This window comes from Strongylocentrotus purpuratus, unplaced genomic scaffold, assembly GCF_000002235.5.
Source record: "Strongylocentrotus purpuratus isolate Spur 01 unplaced genomic scaffold, Spur_5.0 spur5_scaffold_11, whole genome shotgun sequence".
In the NCBI taxonomy this organism is placed as follows: Eukaryota; Metazoa; Echinodermata; class Echinoidea; order Camarodonta; family Strongylocentrotidae; genus Strongylocentrotus; species Strongylocentrotus purpuratus.
Genome location: NW_022145596.1, coordinates 13,791,701 through 13,816,712, shown reverse-complemented (window position 1 = coordinate 13,816,712; position 25,012 = coordinate 13,791,701). Strand labels below are relative to the sequence as shown.

General features: G+C 35.9%; 2 protein-coding genes across 4 annotated transcripts in view; one reads left to right on the top strand and one right to left on the bottom strand.

Annotated features, from left to right (window-relative positions):
- The window catches only part of LOC574968 (cytoplasmic dynein 2 heavy chain 1), a 69,402-nt gene extending 63,949 nt beyond the window's left edge, over window positions 1-5,453 (bottom strand). The window contains exons 1-5 of the mRNA XM_030980712.1: window positions 5,383-5,453; window positions 2,477-2,754; window positions 1,795-1,941; window positions 1,099-1,261; window positions 254-517 (exon numbers count right to left, since the gene is read on the bottom strand). Coding sequence (XP_030836572.1) covers window positions 254-517; window positions 1,099-1,261; window positions 1,795-1,941; window positions 2,477-2,677 — 775 coding nt within the window. The 5' untranslated portion in view covers window positions 2,678-2,754; window positions 5,383-5,453. The remainder of the gene's footprint in view (window positions 1-253; window positions 518-1,098; window positions 1,262-1,794; window positions 1,942-2,476; window positions 2,755-5,382) is intronic.
- A 75-nt stretch (window positions 5,454-5,528) lies between these two features.
- Window positions 5,529-19,041, top strand: LOC574763 (DCN1-like protein 5). 3 transcript variants are annotated; one of them, XM_030980711.1, is made up of 8 exons: window positions 5,529-5,647; window positions 8,498-8,633; window positions 10,350-10,480; window positions 10,833-10,960; window positions 11,757-11,901; window positions 12,653-12,761; window positions 13,421-13,631; window positions 14,714-19,041. In XM_030980711.1, the coding sequence occupies exons 3-8, from the start codon at window positions 10,410-10,412 to the stop codon at window positions 14,791-14,793; spliced, it is 744 nt and encodes a 247-aa protein (XP_030836571.1). In that variant the 5' UTR covers window positions 5,529-5,647; window positions 8,498-8,633; window positions 10,350-10,409; the 3' UTR covers window positions 14,794-19,041. The 3 variants fall into 3 exon arrangements, with proteins under 3 accessions (XP_030836571.1, XP_030836569.1, XP_030836570.1); XM_030980709.1 differs by having other exon boundaries at window positions 10,830-10,960; XM_030980710.1 differs by lacking the exon at window positions 8,498-8,633 and having other exon boundaries at window positions 5,532-5,647; window positions 10,830-10,960.
- The last annotated feature ends 5,971 nt before the right edge of the window (window positions 19,042-25,012 follow it).

Below are 25,012 nucleotides of genomic sequence, written 5' to 3'. Positions count from 1 at the left end.
CATTAGCCCGAATTCACAAAGGAGGTTTACATTTAAACTATGGTTTAAACCTTCATTTACATAACCTATGGTTTAAAAATTAGCGCAAAATAAGCGTACCTTGCCTTGCGCGCGTCTTATATTGGACCTCTTGACTGTGTTGAGCTTATTTTGCGCTAATTTAAACCATGGGTTATGTAAATGAAGGTTTAAACCATGGGTTAAATTTAAACCTCCTTTGTGAATTCAGGCCATTGGGTTGCTCATCACTGACCTATGACCTCCAGCAAGTGGGCCATTCTCTTTTCAGGATAGGGGTCGAACTCGCCCTGCTTCCAGACATCATCCACAGCATCCTGGGTGGTCTCGACCAGCTCCTTGCCCTCCTCCAGCGACAGGGTGTCCAGGACATCAAACTCCCTGGAGATGATCTCAAAGAAGGACAGGAAATGCTCCGCCCGCTCCTTGGCGTCCTGGTTGCGACCCGACATGGCAACCTCTGACCAGTGCTGGAATTCATCCGAAGGGGTCAGGATACCTTGTGGGGTGGGAGAGATTAGGAGGGAAGGGTTTAAATCAATTTGTAGAAGATAAGAAAATGTAAGTTGTTGTACAGTCAAACCTGCTTTTAATAGTGACCACCTGTCTACAAAGACCACTTTTTGTGTTTCCCTTGGGAGGTCACTATAGACAGGTTTGACTGTATATAGACACCTTGAAATCTTTCATTGTAAGAGTCTTCCATAAAAATGTCACCCCAAAGTTGCTTACCACACTGATTCTCATTATCCAATCAAAGTGCAAATGTTATCAACAGACAGTTATTTGCATCATATTTTGTAAACTACTAATTTGCAATGTAAGCTAACTTATCTATATTGTGCAATTGTAAATATATGAACTCTCTATGCAAAGGCTACAAGCAGTTTCAAAAATATATTTAACCATTTACCAAAATAAAGGAAAGGGTTAATATCAAATGACAGTAAAACTTGTGATATCAACATACATGATTTATTCAATGGCAGACATGCATATACATAATTTTGAAAAACACCTCCTCAATATGATTCATATCCGCTACGGCTTTCAAGTAAATAAAAGGTCAAAGGGTCATACCAGCAAAGTCATCGTCCCCTCGCTTGACCTGTCCTCCCTGCGATGGATCCTGCTTCCTGACCAGGCTCTTGAGTCCAGCCCTAAGCTCACTGAGAAGGCTCTGGAGCTTGGGGTTGAAGGTACGGTTGTACTTCTCATCCTCAATAAGCAATGGGGCAAACACCTGGGATATGAAATATGGTTGAATGATTATACAAGCTATTTTTGCATACATAATGAGCCCGGCCCCTGTGACCTTTGAACTTGGATCTCGTGACCCCAAAATCTTAACAGTTCATTGGCTCTGCAAGATACATACACGACTCAAGTTTGGCTGGAATCCATCGATTGGTTCTTGAGATTATACGATCACGAGAACAGGACTTACGGCACACTTTAAAGACATGTAGTAACGTTAGCTCAAACAAAAACGCTTTTGTTCAATGGTGATAACATATATCCAGCAGGAATGCCACAGTGGCCTTTTGCCATCTATTAAAGACAATGTAAAATTTCACTATATGAATGCTAATGAATAAATATCTTCAAAAATTACAAAAATCAATTCAATTAGATACAGCAACCCTCTAACCTTAGAAATATATTTTGGCAGTAGACAGATTATCATTTTCTTTCTACTTTACCTCTGCCATTACAAACATGTATCTTAAACCATTGTTGTTCTATTGCTATTCTTAATCATGGCGATTCACTGACCTTGTCTACTGCATGAAAGAGTGCCCCAACAGGAGAGTCCATCATAGACACGGTCAGAATGCTTGACTGGACATTATCGGCTGAGATGACATCTGGACGTAGCTTGAAGAAAGCAATCACCTTCTCTCCTGTATCACTGGGATCAACCTGGGATGGGATAGCAAGAAAGGGTTAAAGGTCATTTTGAGTTCTGGTAACAAAGGAAAATAAATTAGTTTCACAGTATATCAAACCAAAAATGTGTGGTCTCATGTATGTCAATTTGAGGTAAGCTTTTTAGTAAATATGATTACCCAGAAAGTTCTGTAGATATGTTTATCCTTTTGAGGATGAAGAGTATATAGTCTTATAATGCCTTGGTGAGGAAAGATATCACTCAAAACAAACCTGGAGTACATCATTTTCTTTACACAGTACTATTATTTAAATAACAACTTTGCACTTGTGAACAATTTTTTTTGTCTCCAGATACACCAATGCTAAAAAAAAATTATACCTTACAATTTAGATAATGCTTCCGATATCAATGCATTTAATTGCATTTATACAAATAGAATTGCATCAATTTTTATTTTCAATCTAATTCTATGAAAGAAGATCTTAGTTGTAGACATATACACTTATTGCACATTCCTGTGTTTTTTAATTGACAGATTTAATAATTTGCTTTTTAATCAATCACCTTATTTGCCAAGTAGACTTTCTTGTTTCCTCCCGAGCTGTTGAGCTTTGCCGAGAGCACTGAACAGTTGCCATCATCCAGAAAGGTGTTGAGCTCCCTGGCCGAATAGAGGCTGGTGATTGCGCTGTCGTTGGCTGGGAGGCCTAGGAGTGACCCACAAGAGGACAACACATGCTCCTTCCGGACGTCCTCAGCAGGCATGGTGAACCTTGTTCTTGGTTTGCAGGTTACAAACTCACTTCTGATTCAGCATTGTTGTCATTGTAAATTTCTATAATCTGTTAAAATATAAGGGGGAAAAATCTTTAAAAAATATGATCTAAGTAAAGAAACAGAAAAGGCATTAAGAGTAATCTTCTATTCTTAAGAATCAAGGAAATACAAAAGGCTTGAATCCTAGGTTTTGATGTTAAATTTGTATCACCAGAAAATTTCGATTTCTACTTAACTCTATTCCTTCATTATTTTTACATCAAGCTTACATGCCTAAAGTGAGTCGTTATATACAAATCAATCACACTGCATGATACTCATCATTCAATAGGGAAAGAAATATATTATTAGATAGCATTGAACATTCAACATGAAGATGTCATACATTGCAGTCTATGATGAAACTTAGTCATCATGAAATCTACAGAGTTACAGGTCGACATGACAATGTTTATTTTACAAACTGTGAAGCAGTGATTTAAAAAGCAACATCAGTCAAGTGTTAGGAGGCCACTCATTTGGGTTTGACTCTGGCACTTCTCAGCCCTCAGTCACTTGACCAATTGACCAATCTAGTCCTGTTCAAAACATGACTACCGTATTTGCCGGCGTAAAGGCCGCAGTATTTTCGGGTGAGAAAAAATCAAAAAGTCGGGGTGCGGCGTATACGCAACAACAACAAAATTCAGCGGTCAAAATATCACGTCCATTATTTGTAGGCAACTTCATACAACAAAATATATTAACAAAATTGACTTGAAAACACATCGGACAAGATCTTTTGTGAACCACGTCAGCAGCAAATTTGAAGAAGTTATCTTTTTAATCGTTGTGCAACCAAAGAAATAAGGAGAAAACTGACCAGAAACTCGTACTTGTAAAGTTGTAAAAATGTCCTTAAGAACACCGATGATTGCGCGCTGTGCATCTCCGAAGGTGCGTTGGATTTGTTAGCAACTCCAGCCCCGTAGCTCCCCACCACAGAGTGTGTGAGTAAGGTATGATTTTGGTACCTTACTCACACACTCTGTGGTGGGGAGCTACGGGGCTGGAGTTGCTAACAAATCCAACGCACCTTCGGAGATGCACAGAGCGCAATCATCGGTGTTGTTAACTTTTCAGTAAGATAATTCTGAATTATAATTGAGACTATCTAATTAATTAAAGCGACAAACTAACCTCGGTAGATCTCTAATAACAATACAAAAGCTTGTTTATTTTCTCCATTTGACGGTACGATAGGGGTAAGACCGGATAACATTATAAAAAAAAAAAACATCCTTCCACCATGCTTCCACCCTGCGATAGGTTGGCCATTCTGGTTTCTGTATGCATGCGAAGCGCCCTCTAGTGTCCCATGAATGTGCTAATCTGCCTAAAAATCGATGAAGATTTGTTAAATTACGATCATTTTTTAGGTAAACTTCCTGTAAATTTATAAAATGATTGATAATTTTGGTATTAGTTTGTAGGAGAAATAGAGTTCTACGGGAAAATTACAATTATTTTCTTTGGTCCGTTTTTTTTTTCCTTTTTTTTTTTTTTTCCCTTTTTTTTTTTTTTTTTTTTTCTCTACGAAATGTCAAAGTTGGGGGTGCGGCCTATGCGGGGGTGCGGCCTTTACGCCGGCAAATACGGTAGAATGACAATTTGCAACACACAATTCACCATGTCTGTGGCTAGACAGAAATAACCGTCTGGTATGGGAGATTCTTTAATAAAACTAACATTTATCAATCTTCTCCATACATAGACAGTAACCCTTGCTGCATGCACAAGGGGGGATTAACTAGCCCAATTTTGCAGGAATCCGGAGCAACGTTTGCCCTCGGTTTTTATTTATAACAGTTTGATAAAAGATAACATCAAAATTTATTGTAGACTCTAAAGCATCAATATAAGAACTCACTTTCAGCTAATCTGTCTGTTATCTTGAACTTAGCTACTGGCCTAGAATTTAGACCCTAGTTATGTTCTGCGGGCGATAAGATCGGCAATCATTCACAGTTCAAACCTACTTTGTACCTAGTTGTAGATTGTACTCAACCTCCCCTCACTAATCAGACACTTAACCAAAATGATGTAGACTACTTCAATCTTTGTAGAGGCTGTCACTGTCAGTGGAGCCAGACGTAGTCCTAGCCGAACAACCATGCAGACCATAGACTGAGTCTGAGAGGCCATTGACATTGTCATCAATCATTCAATCATGATCCTGATTCATGCATGGACACATCACATTGACATTCACCTGTTCACACTTGACTTCAGACTTGCACTTGGCCTTGCAATTTTTTTAACAATAACAATTCATTTGAAAATAGACTAGAAAAATCCAAAATGTTATGGTTTTGACAATGTGGACTCCTTAATCTGCCTTACCCAACACCGTGCAACAGTCGAGATCACACTTGACAGATGTTCTCTGTCTCAAACCTCGATCTAAACAATATTCGAGATAGCCGAGAGCACTCTGCAGTCCCACACGTGCATTTTCGTGATGTAAAAAACAAAAGTGGTTGCCAGGGATCAGCGTTCCGTATCTATGTGCAATATTATTTATTCTGTACAGTCGTGTCAGCCTTTCAAGTACAATAACGTACATTTACATAAGTCTATACATACGTAAAGCTTTGTTATTATATTCTAATTTGACTAAAATTTGATATAAAACTGAAATTACGGGGCCTTACCACATCGGAACTAAATCAATCGGCGATGAAATACAGGAATGTCTTCTGCCAATCGCCGCGTCAATATCGCGATTTCCGATTGGTCGAATCTTTGAGGGGCTCCATTTTGACCAATCACATCAGCTGTTAGGTAAGGGCGAATTCGCCGGTAAAACGCATGCGCAGGCCGTGCGGTAATGGCGAGCTACACAGGGGGACATGGGCGAAAACGTACCACTAAAACTCGTTATGATTCCAGCTTTGTCAACCAACCTATTTACATTTTGTAAGTATAATCGTTCGCTGTTGATATTTGACAGTAATATAATTCATTATTATTATTTTTATTACAAGGGAATCATGTTTTTTCGTCTTATTTCTAAACGTAAACATAGTCTGACATTCAATGTTCGTCACAGCGAAGTGTCACTTTGAGGATAATGTGTGTGCGATGCTTACTGCAGCTGTTTTTGGATGAGGATGGGAGTTCTCCACCTCCCCGCTCTTACCCGGCACAGTGCCTGGCGCTGTCAATGGCCTGACCTTGTCGACCGGACGGACATCCGAGTCTTCCGACATCTTCTCATGTTCTTTGCTCGGATTGGGTTGAGCTAGCGACTTGCAAAACCATGTGAGGACACAATTTTTTGTCTGACGGTCACATACAAATATCTGGCACTTTGTAACGAAAAAACAAGACTCTCGCTTGCCGATAATTGTTGTTAATAATAGATTAACGCCATATTATTTTAAAATATAATTATTTTCTGAAAATAGAGAATGCCTGTCATAGTGGTACAAAATACATGCAAATACAAAAATTATTTCGAGTAAAAAAATCAGCTTCATGTGACATGTATCATGACTATAGACTAGCTAGACTCTATGTCCCACTACGGTTTGCTTAGCCATGGTTCCGATTGCGCGACGTCATGCCTCGTTCAGCAACGCATGCGCACATCCGTCCGATGGTACCTTAGCAGCCGATTAAGATTGGCTATCGGTATGATATCGTTATGTTATCGAGTTCTTACTACCCAATTCGCTGAAAGCCCGTCCCACAAAGCAGTTCAGAAATGACATCATGGTGTTATTTACCTCATTCCCTATAGGTTGGTACCAAGATCGTTCGAGTATCATTTACGAAAGCCTATCATTTTTCCTGACAATTCTAACCTGTTAATTCGAGTTTTAGCAGCCGTAGCGTGTACAAAATGTATTCTTAAACAGTAATATTTACTGATTTTGTATAAATTTTGAAATATTGTGATATATTTTTATGGATTCTTGACATGTTTATCTATCCGTTGATGTTAGTTTTTCCAAGTGTGAGTGTGTGCAAGGTAGTGCTGTAAGTCATGTTCGGATTCGGCCGAGTTTGGCAATTTTTTACATGAACTTGGTTCGGTTCGGTAATATAATATAATAACAAGCACAGTTTTAGCTAAGGTGGTCGTCACTGGGCCAACCAACACGGAGGACTTTTGCCCACCACTCCAGATGAAAAAAACTGCTTTAAACTCAACTTTTTGTGAAGAAAAGTAGTACTTACATTCATATTGCCGTCTTTAACCATGTTTTATTTGCAATTTTACAAGAATCATTTTTTCAATATGACAATAAATGATATTTTTTAAAGATTTGCAGAGACGGTTGTTGTCTAATGTTACGATTCATGAAGGCTGCCATATTGAATTTACCGATGTATACGTTATAATGCAGAGAGATAGCAGCCCAGACTCATTCGATTTCTGTTCTTTCAAATGTTTATTTTTGATAGGGTAAATTAAAAAGTTCCTAATTTTCCTGAATAAATAGATTAAAGTACTTTAATATATATTTTTTTCCATTATTCATATTGTAAAATTTGTCCAATATTGTTACAATTAAAATGTTAATTGTTTGATTGATTGGGTTTGAGCCGAACTTGCTTTGATGAATTTCACTATATTTTTGTTTGTCCATATTTTCAAAGGGAGAGATGTTTATATTTATCAAAAAAGTTTTGCAAGTCTAAGCTCCCAAGTGCTATGCACATGACAGAACTTTTTAATACTAGAATCGCTTCTCAGTTGAAGAATTTAGCAAGATTTTCTCGCCTTATTATGTTGATATTTTATTAAAAAACAGAGAAAGAAGATAGTTCAAGCATTTCAGGAAGTACAATTTGAGCTGAACCTACGCATACTCGTAGCGGTAGGATAGTGTGAAATAGCCTGCTTTGTTTACTATTTAGCTTGTAAATAGACTGCATTATACTTATACATGTTATTATTGTCACTATCTACATTGTACATGTATATATTGTGTTTACTAGTTAGTTCATTGTTCTTGTTTGTACTTTCTTACACTATACACGTATTATCGTTTGTATCTTTGTGTCATAATATATGTATAATGTATTAGAATTGTATTCATAAGTCATGCATTGCTGTTATACTTTTATGTTTGTTTGTACTCTCATACCCAAAGAGGGGGTCAAAGAGTCATTAAAATTCTATTCTATTCTAATTCTATTCTATCAGCGCCTAGTACGCACATGTATTCTTGTTTATAGCTTGCGATCGCGACGTTGCAGAGGTCAGGATTTGGGATTTAAATGGCATCAGTGAAGTCGCGCCCACCATGTAAAAGTCTCTAGCTATAACACTGCTCAGAATACCACCCAAGACATTGGTGTACAACTGTACATCATCATTTCGAGATGACCTTTAAGTAATGTAGGCTCAGATATATTCAGGAGCATCAAGACACTATTGTACATTCACCTACATGTAAACTTAAAATTTTGTAAAATACATTTTTTTTTAAAATTCTTGTACTTTACTTTGTCTGCCAGGTTAATGCCATAGTACTTGCCAAATATGCTGTAAGTAATGTAGGCACAGAGGTTAGGATTTGGGATTTAAATGGCATCAGTGAAGTCGCGCCCACCATTTAAAAGTCTCTAGCTATAACACTGCTCAGAATACCACCCAAGACATTGGTGTACATCATCATTTTGAGATGACCTTTAAGTAATGTAGGCTCAGATATATTCAAGAGCACCAAGACACTACTGTATATTCACCTAAACTTCAAATTTTGTCAAATGCATTTTTTAAATAAAATTCTTGTTCTTTACTCTGTCTGTCAGGTTAATGCCATAGTAACTTGCCAACGATGCTGTAAGCTACTCGTATTCCATCACCTCACACACATTCCTGTCCGCCCTGGATCACCCAAACTCTTCAGCTTCACACCCCAACCTTCACCAGCGATTCACTCGCTTGGTAAGAAACAAGTCTTTTTGAATGTGGAAATATCTGTAGGATATTTTTCTCCAAGCATTAAATAGATGAAAGTAAGAAGTTTTGAACTTTAAACTTGGTAAAACTTTGTTAAACTTCATTTTCTGAGCTTTACCAAAATACCAACTTTTTGGGGTCTTTACTGCAGCTCTATTTGTTTCAAATTTAAGAGAAACAGATTTTGTGATCTTGGGTTGTCAAGTGATAATCTATTTCAATTTCAACAATTTCACAAATTATTTGTGTAAGCCACTTTCCGCCAAAATTTGTTATTTAATGATTATAATTGTTTCTTTTCTTTAATGTTCATTACAATGGTTATTGGTAATTATTGGGTGTGATTACAATCAGAATTGACTTAAAGGGGAAGTCCACCCTGAAATTAAGTTAGTTTTAATAGGAGTAGAAAAATGAGAGAAACAAGTCAGTGAAAGTTTGAGCAAATCCCGATTAAAAATAAGGAAGTTAGGATTTTTGAAGTTGTGATCAATCAAACACAAATTGGCAACTCTATGACGTATCATGCGAGCTCAACTTCCATTTGCTCAGTACTAAAAAAAATCTAAAATTTTCATTTTCCCTCAAGAAAAATTTCAACCATACATGCACCCTAAATATAATAATTGCAAATATGTTTCTATACTCCCCCTGCAAGGAACAAATATATATTCCGTCATCAATAACGAAGAAAACATGATTTTATGAAATATTATGCACAAAGCAAATGAAGGAGAGCTCGTATAATAAGTCACAGAGTTGCCAATTTGTATTTGATTGATCACAACTTCAATAATTCATAACTTTCTTATTTTCATTCAGAATTTGCTCAAACTTTCACTCACCTGATTTTCTTATTATTCTGCCTCTATCGAAACAAACTTATTTTGGGGTGGACTTTCCCTTTAAATCGTCTTTCCTAGATTATTGAAGAAAGGGTTTGCATGTAAGTGCATATTTATGCATGACTCCCTGATATACATTTTATGACGATGGTTATTCTATTTATCTTATGTGACCACTATGAAACCGAGGATGTTCTTCTATGTAAAATAAATTCAGGTGACCAACGACTAAGTCCATGTTTAGGACTTTGTAATTGATTATTAATGCCTCTGTAGCCGAAGAAAATACATCGACTTGGTTTCAAACTTTCAACTTTCAACTTTCAAACACTGACCCTCCCAGTTACAACACCACTGCCCTTACACTCAGCTGTTATATATCCTTATGTAGTTGTTGTAATCATAAGACAGACATCGTAAAAGATTTTAAAAATTATATCATGGGGAAAATGTGAATTAGTAGGTAGCAGATAAGTAAAGCCATTGTCTCAAGATCAGAACGACTTATGTCATAGACATCGAAAGGATGATTCAACGAGTCGTTTGACTGATCAATATTGAATAAGCCTGTGGTTCAGCAGTATATATTTTTAAATTTTCTTATTTTTTATCATTGATTTGTTACTCTCTTTATTTGTCTACTGAGTGCATCAGTTGGTTGAATGGAGGGACTGTTACGGTTACAGTGATTAAGTTTGCTCTCTTCTTCCCCAGCTGCCATCTTTGGCACTCAGAATATTGCTACAAAAATTTGTATAATTTTTGTCATTCTAATTTTGTAATCATCATGATTTATATTGCTTTATTGTTATATTTTTTGGAAGTGCTGAATAAATAAGTAAATTATTTCTTTCAGACCCTGGGCGGCGGTGGAGATTTTAAGTCCACACCACACCCTGCTTTCCCTCACCCAGACATGGCACCCAAGAGAAAACGAGGAACTTCTTCGGCGGAAGATATTGTCAAGAATAAGAAATCCAAGGAAGGGTGAGTTTGTCTTGATATTATTTACATGATTTTCAAAATCAGTTGAACTCTGATTTTATATATTCAAAATTTTCCAGAAAAGATGAAACCTCCCACAATGAGTCTGTTGTGTCACCCCTCGATGCACCCCTCTCTCCTCTCAATCTTTCATGACTCTTTGTTTCACCTTCTCTCTTTCCTCCATTTATTTCTCTTTATATGTGTTTGCATTGTATTGTTGTTAATTTTCCCTTCTCATCATACATCCTCTAAAATTCTATGACATATTTCATATACTTTTCAACTAACCTAATTTTGTACTTGTTCATCACATACACATTGTTTGATTATCTATCTCACCTCTTTACAGCAGCATTAGAAATTATCTTCATAGCAGCTCGTTGACCAGCCATCATCACCACGTTAGTAGGGCACCCTTTTCAGTCAAGAAATGTCAGAACTGGTTTAGAGAATACATGGACCCGGATACAGATTCATTAGGTTAGTATTCTCCTTCACTTTAAAAACAAAAGCATTTGTGAATTGTATTTTTAAAATAAATTATGATAAAATATTTGTAAATTTAGGAATCTGATTGATCCTCTTGAACAATTTTCAGGGGTGGGGGCGGGTTTACTAAACAGTAAGCAATTCATACTTGAATATTTTGTTGATACATTCATATTTACAAAATGGAGATAGAAATAAGTCATGCAAGTCATTTAATATGTTCCATTTAAATCTATTCTTTATATATTCTTATTGACTTCTTGATGGCTTCTGCTGGTTTACCCTTCAGTGCGATCAATGATAGGCCTTTTGTCATCATTTATGTTGACTGAAAGAAGAAGAGATGAAAAGAGTGCATCCGTGTCCATTGTTGGCAGAAGAATTCTTTATGTTCATTTACTTTACACAGTTTGTATAATCAGAGGAGTTCAAGTAATTTAGGCACCTTTTCTTTGTTGCCACATCGGTTCTTAACTTTGTTTTCTGCAGATTCATCTGACAAACTATTTTAACGAAGAGGAGAGAGTTTTAAAAAAAAACTTTTGGCTTGCACTGCCAATAATCTTATGAAGCAAAGTTATGTTGATTTTAAGCAGACATTTATGACTCATTATAATGGTTTTGACAGATGAGTTTTTTTTTGCCAAAAGTATAAGTTTTGACTTATGTCGACACATTGTTCATGTAAGAAACGCTTTATAGCAACATGTCATGAAAGAAAATAAACATCAGCAACAACACCAAATGCCATCACAATTACAATCTGTCTTCCATTGCTGTCTTTCAGGCCCTGAAGGTATGGAGAAGTTTTGTGAAGACATTGGTGTAGAACCAGAGAACCTGGTCATGCTGGTCCTGGCCTGGATGTTAGATGCTAAACAGATGGGCTTCTTCACACAAACAGAGTGGATGAATGGCATGACCAAATTACAGTAAGCACAATACCCTTTTCATGAATTAGACATTCTCCATCAGTTATTACCTTCAGAGAGGCCTCAAAAACACATTTTTGGGGCATTTTGTAGTTGTAAAATTGTTTTTCTTATGACATGTATTTATGTCAATCTAATTTTCATTCACTGTAAGTGGTTTTGGCCTTATGGGAAAAGCACGGTACAAGTAATTATAATAAAATAATAATAATAACTGAAATATAGGCTTTATCCTCATAGGCGGTAAAACAATTTCAGAGCAGTTCAGTTTATTTCAGCTTTGAGAACACATCAGCTATGATTTCTATCTTGATATCACAAGTACTCATTCAGCCAAGGAACAGCAAACTTAAAGTGAATCAGTCATCTATAAACATTTTTCTCTTTATGTTTGGGGTTAATATATATATATATATATATATATATATATATATATATATATACCAGTTTACTATTTTTTTTAAATACCAGCTTCAAATATTACTTCTTTAAAGAGATGTTTTGCAAATTTCAATAAAGGAAAATTTGACTGCAGAGTAGACTGATACTAAATAAACACATGTATGCATGCACACAGGAGCCAGCCTTTGTTTTTTTTTTATGGTAAGTTACTTTGTAACAATATACAATTCATATTTATGTATTAATGTTAAGTGTTCATAGTCGTGAGATCAAACACTTTTTACACTAGCGATTTCAATGAATTGTATAGTTTAAAAACAATTATTGACTGATTATTTTGTTTATTCAGGGTGGACGGCACAGAAAAAATTAGGGGAAAGTTAGAGACATTACGAGCCCTTTTAGATGAACCTGCAACGTTCAAGAAGATCTACAGATATGCTTATGATTTTGCTAGGGTAAGTCAAATCAAATTTTGTCATTTTAAGTTTAAAATTAAAAGGAGAAAGTTTTATGTCTTGAGAAATTTACTTATAGATTTTAAATGCTCAGCTCTCAAAATAAATGCATTGGACTCGGTGACTTTGTTGGTTGTTCAACAAACGCTCCTGCGACAATTTCTCCAAGATCAAATTTTCTACACTAACAGAACTCCCAACCTGAACCTGAGACCAACGCTATACCTTACCCCCTATCCTAAGCTGGACTAAAAATTGCAACCTTAACCTTATATCATTGGCAAAATAAAGCCCTGAGCTGCTTTCGCCAAAACAATGTCAGATCCTCAATATCGCTTCCTTGAGAAGCTGAAAAAACTTTTGTATTCCTCCTAGTGTTTATTTTGTGTCTTATTCAGGTTATGCATTTCCTTACTCCGGGAGAAAAACTTAAAAAGAATCCCCAGGGAAAATATGTAGGGTTGCATGTGTTGAAAACTATTTTCACTTGGACATTTGGCTGCACTAGTTCGCATTAAACTTAGGGGTCCAAAGGGGCCCAAATGCACTCCATGCTTGTTTATGTCCGCCTATATTGCAATAGACCATTAGACTGTACATTCATAGACCATTAATAGATCTTATGATTTATTTTTGTTCATATTTGATACTGTGGACAGGTGAATAAAGATCAGCGTAGCATGGACCTTGATACTGCCCAGGCCATGCTGACGTTGCTACTGGGTCGTCAATGGCCTCTCTTTAGTCAGTTTCACCAATTCCTTGAGAAGACCAAGTACAAGGTGATCAACAAGGACCAGTGGTGCAATATCCTGGAGTTCAGCAGGGCCATCCGACCTGACCTTAGTAACTATGATGAAGATGGTGCTTGTAAGTCATGAACACTTTTGTATAAACTACGATATATCCTTTGTAGATTAATGTCGGATCAAGATAATTTTACGACACCTCGCCCCTGGACTGCCTCCCCTGGGGAGTGTTTCACAATGACTAAGATCGAATTTCAGTTGGATTTAACTATGGCAGGCCATTCATGGCAATGGTTGCTCTCATCATTGGTCTCTCAATTACAATCTTTAGATGTTTTTCCTTCAATATTGAACTATAAAAAATGTAAATTCGGTAGATATGTGACCATGATTTGTACATCCCCTGAGAAACCAATGCCAGGAATGGTTAGAGGAACTAGTGGCATGAACGGCCTGTCATAGTTAAGTCCAACTCAAAGTCGATCTTAGTCTTTGTGAAACATTCCCCAGGACTACTACCCCCAAACAACTATTGCCCTACTCTAGAGGGGAATTGTCTTGGAGATAATTGTTATAAGAGGTAGTTGTCTGGGGAGGTAATGGTTGGAGAGGGAAGTCTTCAGGAGCAGTTTTAAAGGGAGCTGTAGTTATGGAGGGTCTAGTCAACCTGATACAAATCTAGACAACGTTTAGTTTATAGGGTTCTGTGTCTGTGACTCGGTCCTACCTTGCAAGTGGTCAACTTGTAAAAAATCAGGGTTAAAAAGTTTATTTGTCTTCAGAACCACGTTTGTATCAAGCCCTGGATTTTCCATATTTATTCTTGAAAATTTTCCTTTTTCAAATTTCATGGTATTTCAGCTTCTCATGAACTTAGAGATTCAGGGCATGTCTAGTAGGTTTAAATCCTCTGAATTTTGATCAAAGTATATTTTTATAAAAGATAAATGATCCAAATCTGAACCCAACCTGGGCCCTGTTTCATAAAACTTGTTATCAATAACAAATGTTTAATTTCTATGACAAATTTGCTCTCAGCCAATCAAATGCCATGATTTCAGTAGCTTATAACAGTAATTGCAACTTTTTATTGATAACAAGTTTTGTGAAACAGGGCCCTGATTCTTTACATTCAGCTGTAACAAGTAACATGTACAAACATCTAACAAAGTCTAACTCTTAACTTCTTTGCTTTGCCTGCAGGGCCTGTGATGCTTGATGAATTTGTGGAGTGGTTCCGATTACACCAGACAGGGGGTGCCTCCTCGTCAGCGTTCACGTAACGACAGCCAGTCAAACAACTTGATGACTACAACTCAAAAACATGGACAACTTTTAATACAAGACACTGAACATGACAAAGAAGCTGCGACAAAAGCTTCTCACCTGATTTCCAACATGCCTAACTGCCAAACTGCAAAGGCACATGCTTCCATGCTAGGACGGCTTTGATACAAATGAAAATAAAACAGTAAAAGGGTGACTGTGTGCTGCCGCTCCTCCAGTCGTGACTATTCCATGTGATGTAGCACTTGTTCTTGTCTGTCTGTCCACCACATCCTGCTGCGATGCACATGTGTATATAACACGGGAACGGATCATTCACCTGCAGATTATTTCCATTGTAAATAAAGCAAGTACCAGGCCATCATTAATCAGGCTATGGATGCAATGGATAAGGACTGTCTATACTCTGCCACAGTAGATAGATACCTGGAGTGCAAGAAAGACGTAGCTTCATCTTTGACCTTAAGTGCAAGAAGGACACAGCTCTATCTTTAATATTAAGAGAACATTGGCTTCCTTGTGAAAGATTTGCATCGGGTCTGTTTTCCGTTTTCGCCAGAGGGTGGTTATCTATTCCAGTTAAACGAAATAGAAATACGAAGCGTTAAATAGATGCTTCTATCTGGTGCAAGAAGGACATAACTTCATCTTTTCCATTAAGAGAACAATTGCTTCCTGGAGAAAGATTTGCATCAGGTCTTCACCATTGTGGTGTCATAGGATGGTTATCTATTCCAGCTTATGAAAAAAATATGAAATTTTGAGCATATATTACGGACACTAGGTGGAAGTCTTTGCACAGAGCAAAGAAAATAATCAGTCGGTTTTATTTTATTTTCTGATTGCAGAATATGCGCACTCTCATTTGAATTGTCTTGTATGTTTATACGCCACGTCAGAATGTGTATGTAATGAGCTTTTTTATAAATACTTGATCCCTTCCAGCCATTTTACCTTCACTGTTCGTAGAAGTGGTTTTGCAAAATTGTTGAATATTGATATTCAAACTGCATAACTTTGTTTATTTGTATTGTTTTGTTTTTATATGTGATGATTTTTAAAAATCCTATTATGGATGATGATAGGGCATTATGGGATTAACAAATGTGAAACCTCTTTGATAATTTGTGTGTGGGCCACTAGACTGGTTGTGAAAGATATGTTCACCTAAAGGGTACTTGCTTGTTTATCTATGCCAAAGGATATTAGGGACCTTGGAAGTGCTCTTGTGTGATTATGAATGTTGCAAAACTTTTAGTTGAAGTTTCTTTTTCTTTTTCAGTGTAGCTGAGAGCAGATAAATTGATATTCATGGTTCTCACATTGTTTTTAACTTGGGTTGCCAGCTAGGCTAACTTCAGAAACTTCAAACTCAAGACCATAGTCAACAAAGTAAACATGGTAATGTTCTAAGTTAGTGTCAATGTTCATATTCATGGAGCACAAAAATTGTTCCCTTCCATAGAGATTGTATGTTGGAGGGAACTATTTTGAGCTTTATGAATTGACCTTTGACCCGCACATGTTAACTCGATGTGGGAGCTGTATTTGGGGATAAATTCTACGTATTTGCAATCGACTGTCAACTACGGAATTGGTTAGACTCTTGTCCTCTTCTGATAAGCCAATGAATAATTACCTCATGATATTGCATAAGAAATGGCCGGAGGTCAAAACCATTTAAAGACGTCAACGGATTTGCCATCACCAAATTTAGGACCACCCGATGTCATTTTCTGAGTGTTATTTTGTCTCCACTGATAATCGTATTACTATATTGCTATTGTGATTATATACCTCATTGCATTGCATAGCTTTGCAAGAACTCATTACCTGCATTTTGTGTATATTAGATCAATGTATGAGTGTGTTGAAGAAATGTACTGGTGTGCATGTATGTATATAAAAGGCACTATTGCCCAATGGCCTTTGTGAAAAATAAAAACAAGTAGAAAATGGGGCTTGATTTAAGCAGGTTCTTCAGTCTTGCACCAAGAGTTGCATGTTTAGCAGATAAGAAAGTAGTCGAAGCAATTTTTTTAGTTAATAGTTATTTATGACAACAGATCATTTAGTAATTATAACTACTTGAATTTTAAGCATGAGCAGAATAATTGATATGAATTAAGGATTATATTATTGACAGAAGTCAAAATAAATACATGTAGTTCATGCAATTAAGCCATAAAATGATATTTTACAAGGAGGTGACCAGAATCACAACGTTATTCTTTTTTAATTAATAAATAATACAATTCTAAAAATTTTAATGGAACTGAAATAATATTACCATGGGACATACATGAATATGTACTTCCACTATTTGCATGTTAAGGATAATTTGATAAAGACTCTTTGTAGCACTTTAAATCAACATTTTGCAAACTTCATGACAAGTGCTAATTTTGAATTGATAACAGCAGAATCTTTTGACAGTGCTGCTTAGATTGTTTTGCTTCACGTATGTGCCACTACTGTACCTTCAGCAAAATGGAATCAAGTGAAATAAACCTTTTCCCTTTTTTTTTAGTTGTTGCAAGAAAGCACATTTTTTAAAAGATTTTTTTTTCTTCTGGTTTATTCTAGATGTTAATGTATGTCCTTAGTTTTAGGAAATGTCTTCCTGCATATCCCTGCATGTTTTAAATCAATGCTTAATATTCATGTTGCATGTTGATCCAAATGAAAGTTAAGATTTATATTTTCAAAAGTATTGTTTCATTAAAAAGATTACTTTTGTGATGGTTGTCGTAGTTTGTTGTCAGTCCACATCATTTCGTCAGGATGGGCAATTTAAATGAATTATATTTTCTAAAGCTAATTAATAAGAATATAAAAAGGAATATGTGGACTTTTTGTAAACAAAATTAGAAAAGATATACCCTGTACTGTATATGTTGCATGTCTGCCCTTTCCCTCAGAATATTGCTTGCATCAGAAAAATTGGGTTTGGGTGCACTTTTGTGGATTATTTTCAATTTGTTGATGTATAGCTGTTGGTCATTCCACCATCATTTTCATCTCTTTGATGATGTTTGATATTGCCTTTAGCATCTTAAGCCAAAATGGAAATGCTTACTCGAGTGTCAAGATTTTGTGTCATTTAGTCTCTTTTAACATAAGTTTTCTGATACAGTAAAACCTGTCTGTAAAGGCCACCCAAGGGAAACAGGAAAACTGGTTACTGTAGACAGATGGCCTTTCTAGACAGGTCCTACAACATACATTTTCTTCCTAGCGAGAAATAATATAGATGACCACTATAGACAGGTGACCTTCATAAACAGGTGGCCACTTAGACAGGTTCAACTGGAGTCACTGGACATGTCTGCCATCACTTAACTTTTGTTTAATTTAAATGCCTATAATTCAGGAGTATTTGCTGATCTATATTGCTTCAAGATGTGACATTTACAATCAGTACCGATAAATAAACAAATAAAGTAAACATATGCTAGTTATTTTGTTAGTGTTCTTCCTTGTTTATAAGATCTAATCCAAAAATATATGGTGTAATTATAAGTTGATGTTGGTGTTCAGACCTGAAGTTGATATTTGATATTCTTGTGTCCTATTTTCTATTGATCCATTCTCATAAAAGAACTTAACTCAGCAAGGATAAATAACTGCAATTTACATTGTTTGTTCATCTTCATTTTGCAGAAAGTGCATGAATATCAACCATCTCAATTTTTCTTGATGAAATTAACTTTTTTTCCCATTTAAGTGAATCTGTGTTAACACATCTTAAATCGTTATTCAAGAAGTGGGATTTATATAGGCTGCGTGGATTACCGGTATTGTTTTTAAATAAGTTTATGATATGAAGATTTGTCCTTATTGAGCTTCTTGATGCTATTTCATGTATTGGATTAAAAGAAATGTATGTTTTCCATTTAAATGCATACCTTATTAATTGGACATATTTTATACAGGTTTGCAGAGGTACTAATAAGGTTTGTTTTTGTTTCAATATATCTTTTTTTATGATAATGCTTGCATTTTATAGATTTACAGCCACATGAAAGCACTACAGAAAACTAATATTTGGGTCACACAGTTCATTGTGATATATTTATCTATGTGCATTTATGGAAAGTCTGAAATAAGATACAAAGCCGGAACTCAGTAATCAAGGTATGTGTACATAAGTATCAGTTATCAAATATTCAGTATTCTTTGATTGAATCTTTTCTCTGTTGCAGGTAAATATATGAACAAACTTATTTTGTAAATCTGTCAAATATGTTTTTAATGTGTTTCAATGTTATGTTAAATGCCACAATATTTTCTTGGCAAGTCGTTTATTATGGAAGGTTAGACAGAACAAGCTTAATTTTTATACTTTGCCATATTTCCTAAACAATTAGTGGTAAAATGATAGTTTACACATATGGTTTTCTAAGTCTGGATTGTTTCTTTGAGAAGAAACTCCACATTTTTCGAAGGAAAAAAAAGCATTTTCATCAACGCCTTTTTAGAAGAAAAAAAAAAGTAATGTTGTTACTGTTGGAAATGTACATAAAAGCATAAACATTCATCTTTTATGTTTAAGGTACAATCACTCTTCATCTTGTTAAAGAAGGAACAAGAAATTAGTAACTTTAAAAAAAAAAAAATTTGAGATCACTGTTTTCATCAACACAGTCTGTACACAAGAGAAGGGCATCAGCACTGTAGCACATGTATACTCTGCTTAGTGAGTTACTGTTTGGACCCAGAAGGGTGTTAACTCATTTAATCTTACACAAATTCAACGCCCTTTTGGCTCCAAAGAGACAATGTAATTTTTGCTAATGCCCTTCTACCAAGTACCGGTGTATGCTTATATCATAATCTGAAACGTGGCGTACACATCATTTCGGCCCTATTGTGTTGATTGCAATGTGTGCATCAAATGGAACTGTGTCAAATTCATAAATTTCCCTAGAACCCTTTGTGAGTAGTCCACAAGAGTGAATATATGCATGTTGTGAAAGGCGTGTCACTGCCACGATCCAGCAATATGTTACATTTTTCTGACTTTAAAGCAATAGATGACTGGTGACCATGTTTTTTTTCCTTCTGCTTCTTTCTTTCTTTTCTTTTCTTTTCTTTCCTTACCTTTTCTTTTCTATTTTCTGTTCTTTGTTTCTTTCTTCTCCTTTTTCGTCTCTTATATCTTACCAATTTCCTCCCCCTTCCCAAATTTTTGTTTTGCTGATTTTAACATGCTATCTCATTGAGAGAAGAACAATACAGAACAACACTGTCATTAATCTCTTCCAGTATTCTGTAACTTTACTTCTGTTAACAATGGTGACAGGTTCAATTATTTCTGACTACTTTAGTATTATAATTATTTGTATGTATACATAACATGCAATCTATTACATTGCACATAAATGCATTGTGAAACCTGCCTGCATGCCACATAGGGAAAGAGAAAAATGACAATTACAATTGTAGCTCGGACAGGTGGCATTTCAAAGTGTCTTTTAGACTGAATACTGAGACAGTATAAGTGACTGTTATAACAGGTGGCCTTTGTAAAGAGGTGGTCATTACTACAGGTTTGACTGCAAGTAAAAATCCCTCGTAGCAAACCTTCAACTGAAGTCCGTCTAAATGGTAGTAGATCTTATCAAAAAATTGATATGCCCTTTTTTCTTTTTCTATTTTTTTCCTTTTAGTCAGTGTAGTCAATAATATGATCTTACATGCTTTACAAGAAAGAAAAAAAAAATTCATTTTAATTCTATACATGCATCTATTTTTGTCCATTGTATTGTAAGGAGGGTCACTGTGCGGGGTCAGTATCTGATCAAGCTTATCTTTGTCACAATGCTTGACTCATATCTTTTGTTTTCGCAAGAGGAGGCTACGCAACAAAAAAGAAAACATTTTATAGTCCTTTATAGCAGAAGGTCTAGATTTGATTTTACTTTGATATGTAGTGATATATATGTTGTTTTACATGGGGAAAAACCCTTATAGAGAAGCTCTCTGTGACATTTGCCTAAGGTATAGCTTGCATACTCATCTGAATGAGTAAATATGTGTGTATGTATACATGTACCAACAGTAGATACAATTTTTGCAATTTTGTATCCTAAATAAACAAAAAGTGGTGTACTACAATGAGTGTAATGCAGCAACATGACATGTCAGAAGTTATGTGTACAGTATGTAAAATACAAGTATATGTTCAAATTTCATTATTAAAATGAAGAAATATGTAAATGGAATATTGGAGTATGGTGTCATTTGTGTGTGTGTCTGAAAACTGTTTATATAAAAAATGAATATATATGTTTGATTTAATTGATTGTATTATGAAAGTATACCACACTTTTGTTTTTGCTTTTGTCTCGTCTTGTATTGTTTTTTGTTGTAGTTTTGTTTACCACTATCCCAGTAATTGGGCATTTAGGTTGTTGATAAAATATCTGTGTTAAAACAGTCCAAAGACTCTTACATTGAAAGTTTATATATAGTAACAATTGTTTTATTATTACATATAAACAAATTTATGATTCAAATTGAAAAAGAACAAGACTTTAAAATAAGAACTGGACATGAAATATTCCAAATATAGTACTTCAAGATTGATCATAAACACAGAGAGGAAAAAAAAACATGGGAAAAATAGGGGAGCTGAAAGCAAAATAGGGTGTATAGGAGGAAAATTGAGAAAATAAACTCAATTTCTTTGCTTCAAGTTGATTCAGCAACAAGACCGCATCAAGTCGGTTTCTAAATGGGGAAAAACACACCCTTATAAAAAAGTACCATGGTAACCATGGTAAAACCATGGTAAAACCATGGTACCACCGTGGTACCTGTGGTACTCGTCTCTAACCATGGTACTACCATCAAAGAACCATGGTATTACCATGGTTATATGACAAGTACCATCGTATACCATGGTACTTCCAAATTTGTACCATGGTACTCTATGGTACCTGTGGTACTAGTCTCTAACCATGGTACTACCATGCAAGAACCATGGTATTACCACGGTTATATGACAAGTACCATGGTATACCATGGTACTTCCGAATTTGTACATGGTACATTGTGGTACTTAATTGGCAGTTGTATGGTTCTAACCATGGTTCAGTACCATATGTTGTGTTTGTTTTGTTTGTCTGATTGATTTAATTATACAATTAATGTGCAGGTATCAGTCGTTCGGTAGGAATCGTTTGCATTTTTTTAAAACAATAACAACAACAAATTACCGAACGCATGAAATCATTTTACCGGACGCATGAAATCAAATAACAAAACATATAAGAACCATTAAAACAAAAATTAAGAATCATTAAGAACAAGATAGAAAAAATTATGATTATAAAAAATATATATTTTCATTTGGCCATTTATCAATAGTGTGTAAATGTAGAAATTGTGCAACAGCTTGAAATATCATAAAGAAGGACTGCACAAGTCAAGACTATTACCTACAAGCCCCAACCCCACACAACCAGCGCATGCAGCTACAGCTACACAACCAAGGAGCAGCCATTGTGTGTGCCGAGGATCGCTGTACATGCAGTGCTAGTGCAGTGTACGTGTATGCTGTGTACATGCAGCAATATAGCTATAGTACGTGCACTGTTCACAGTCCAGCTTCATGCCTCGTGTTCATCTTGGTGTTTTAGATCTGCAAAATCATGCTGAATTCTGTTTTTCCCGGCTAATCTACAACAGCATGGGTAAGTTTAAGAATCATCTACTTTATTTACAATATGTACATAGATCTAGTCGATGTCTAGATAGTTATTTATGATGTCAACTGGGACTTAAAATACATTCGACAGGATAACAGTTAAGACTGAACATGTATGATCCCATGTACGTTATTTGTTGTAGTATCTTGATGGGTTTATGGGGCATATCATTCAAACTTTCAAAGCAAAGTTTGTCCATTTACATACACGTTGTCATTAACTCTACTGTTAGTATATAGTGTCATTGTTCGAAGGATTGAATGTTTTATTCTTTTTAGAAAATAAATAGAATACTGCATAAAAATCCAGCAAATTAACGAATTAAGCTAATCGATGTCATGTCTGCCTCTGCTCTGTGACTGCATGTGTGATTTCATGTTGACAGTTGTTGATATTCATATTTGTTTTTTTTATTTAATTCAAAATTGTCTTTTTTAAATTACAGATATATACGCAACATGACAAATGAGTAGTTTCCATATCGACGTCGCTCTTTATTATCATCTTGACCAAAACATCAACTCCACCATCACCATTTCTTCGTCGTTGACCTCCGTTTTGGCGTTTAAACTTGAAGTTTGTTGCGAACTCTAATAATGAATTAGGACATTGGCATTATCGACTTTTGTTCTGTCTTTGAACACCAGCGACGTCGAACTTTGATTGAAGGTAATATAGAACCTCTTTACCTTCTTCGTCTTCGATTTGCTTTTCGTCGTTTCCAAGTCTGATCCTGACTCCGGCTTATGATGAATTTATCGACTTTCGATCTGTCTTCGATCACCGTCGCCGTCGAACTCTATACCAAATTTCACCATCGCCAAACATGGACTTCGCATCCGATCGACATTGCAGACTCTTGGCTGATGATTACCCGACGTCATCTATGATCTACCATAGGAAGTAGGCCTAGCTACCAATTGTTTCTTCAAACCAAATTCGAGTACGACATCGTCGACGAATCTCCATCTCCGCTGGAAGGACAGTTTGTAAATTGTACTATTGAATATGAGCGGCAGTCTTTCGCTATAGAAATAGACTAACCACTTTACTTATAATATTGCTGTGTGCTGAAAGTGTTTAGTGTCATATGCAATGTAACAAGCGGCAGTCTTTCGCTATAGAAATAGACTTCAGTTTTCGACTGTAAATTGTTTTATATATTTTACGCGAGATAGATTTTAGCTCGTTTGAATAAACGCCTTTAAAAAAGTAAACATATTGTTTCCAGTGTTTGATGTTTGATACGTCATATGATCATTTGACAATAATGATCAACATTATTGTGATGTCTTTTGTTAACAGATGAAAGAGTAGTGGCTGAACCTTGCGAATATGGATAATTGTGCTGAAAGTGGACTTCATGCCAGCTCCTGTCATTTTGTGTCTACTTTGCAGACCAGCATGTTCTTTCAAAGTTAAATGATCAAGGGCTGGCAGATATTATGAGGAAAACTGTGTTGAAAGTGCTTAATTTAGGTAGTAGATTTGTAAATGATAACAAAAAAATCAATCATGCAATGTAATCAATGCTTTCTTTTTTATTAAGCTACATGCAGAATGGAAAGGCGACTGGGTACGTGCAGTAACATTATAGTACAAGTACCATGGCAACCTAGGTACAGGAGAACAATGGTAACGAAAGGTGTGGGAGAACCATGGTAACCATGTTACCGAAAACCATGTACCAAAAACCATGGTCATAGTACCGAGAACCATGGTACCGAAAACCATGGTCATAGTACCAAGAACCATGGTAACCATAGTACCGAGAACCATGGTACCGAAAACCATGGTACCGAAAACCATGGTCATAGTACCAAGAACCATGGTACCGAAAACCATGGTACTGAGAACCATGGTTACCATGGTACTGAAAACCATGGTAACCATGGTACCAAACACCATGTTAACACTGAACCATGGTTATCATACTTCGGTGTTAGCATGGTTTTCAGTACCATGGTTACCATGGTTCTTTGTCCAAATTACCATCCACCATGAGAACCATGGTAACCATGGTACCGCAAGGGTGGTACTTCCATGGGTTTTTTTTGTAAGGGCATACCTAATCATGCTAATGCCAGTTTGATATGGAAAAAACGAAACAGAGAAAGAGAGGGGGGGGGGGGAGTCGGACCCAGATAAACAACAAATCATGATGAATTTGTACAGGGGTATGCTTTACTTTTTATCTCTTTATCTATTTTATTCATATTCATTTTTAGTACAAATTGCTCAGCTTTGTAGTTTATGGTCTTGAATTCTTTTCTCATATCTTACTTAAGCAACTATTTAAATAAAATTAAAGAGAATATCCCCCTCCCCCGCCCCTTCTCAAAAGAAAACAGTACAGTGAGCAAAACATTGAAATCTCATTTCCTTTATGCCAATAAAGAAACGCTTCGGCGAACAAACGCCAGATGTGATTGGTTAGGAACTTGCCTTATTTGTTAAATTGACCAATAGCCTTGCCGTTTCGTATTTGTTCACCAACTAA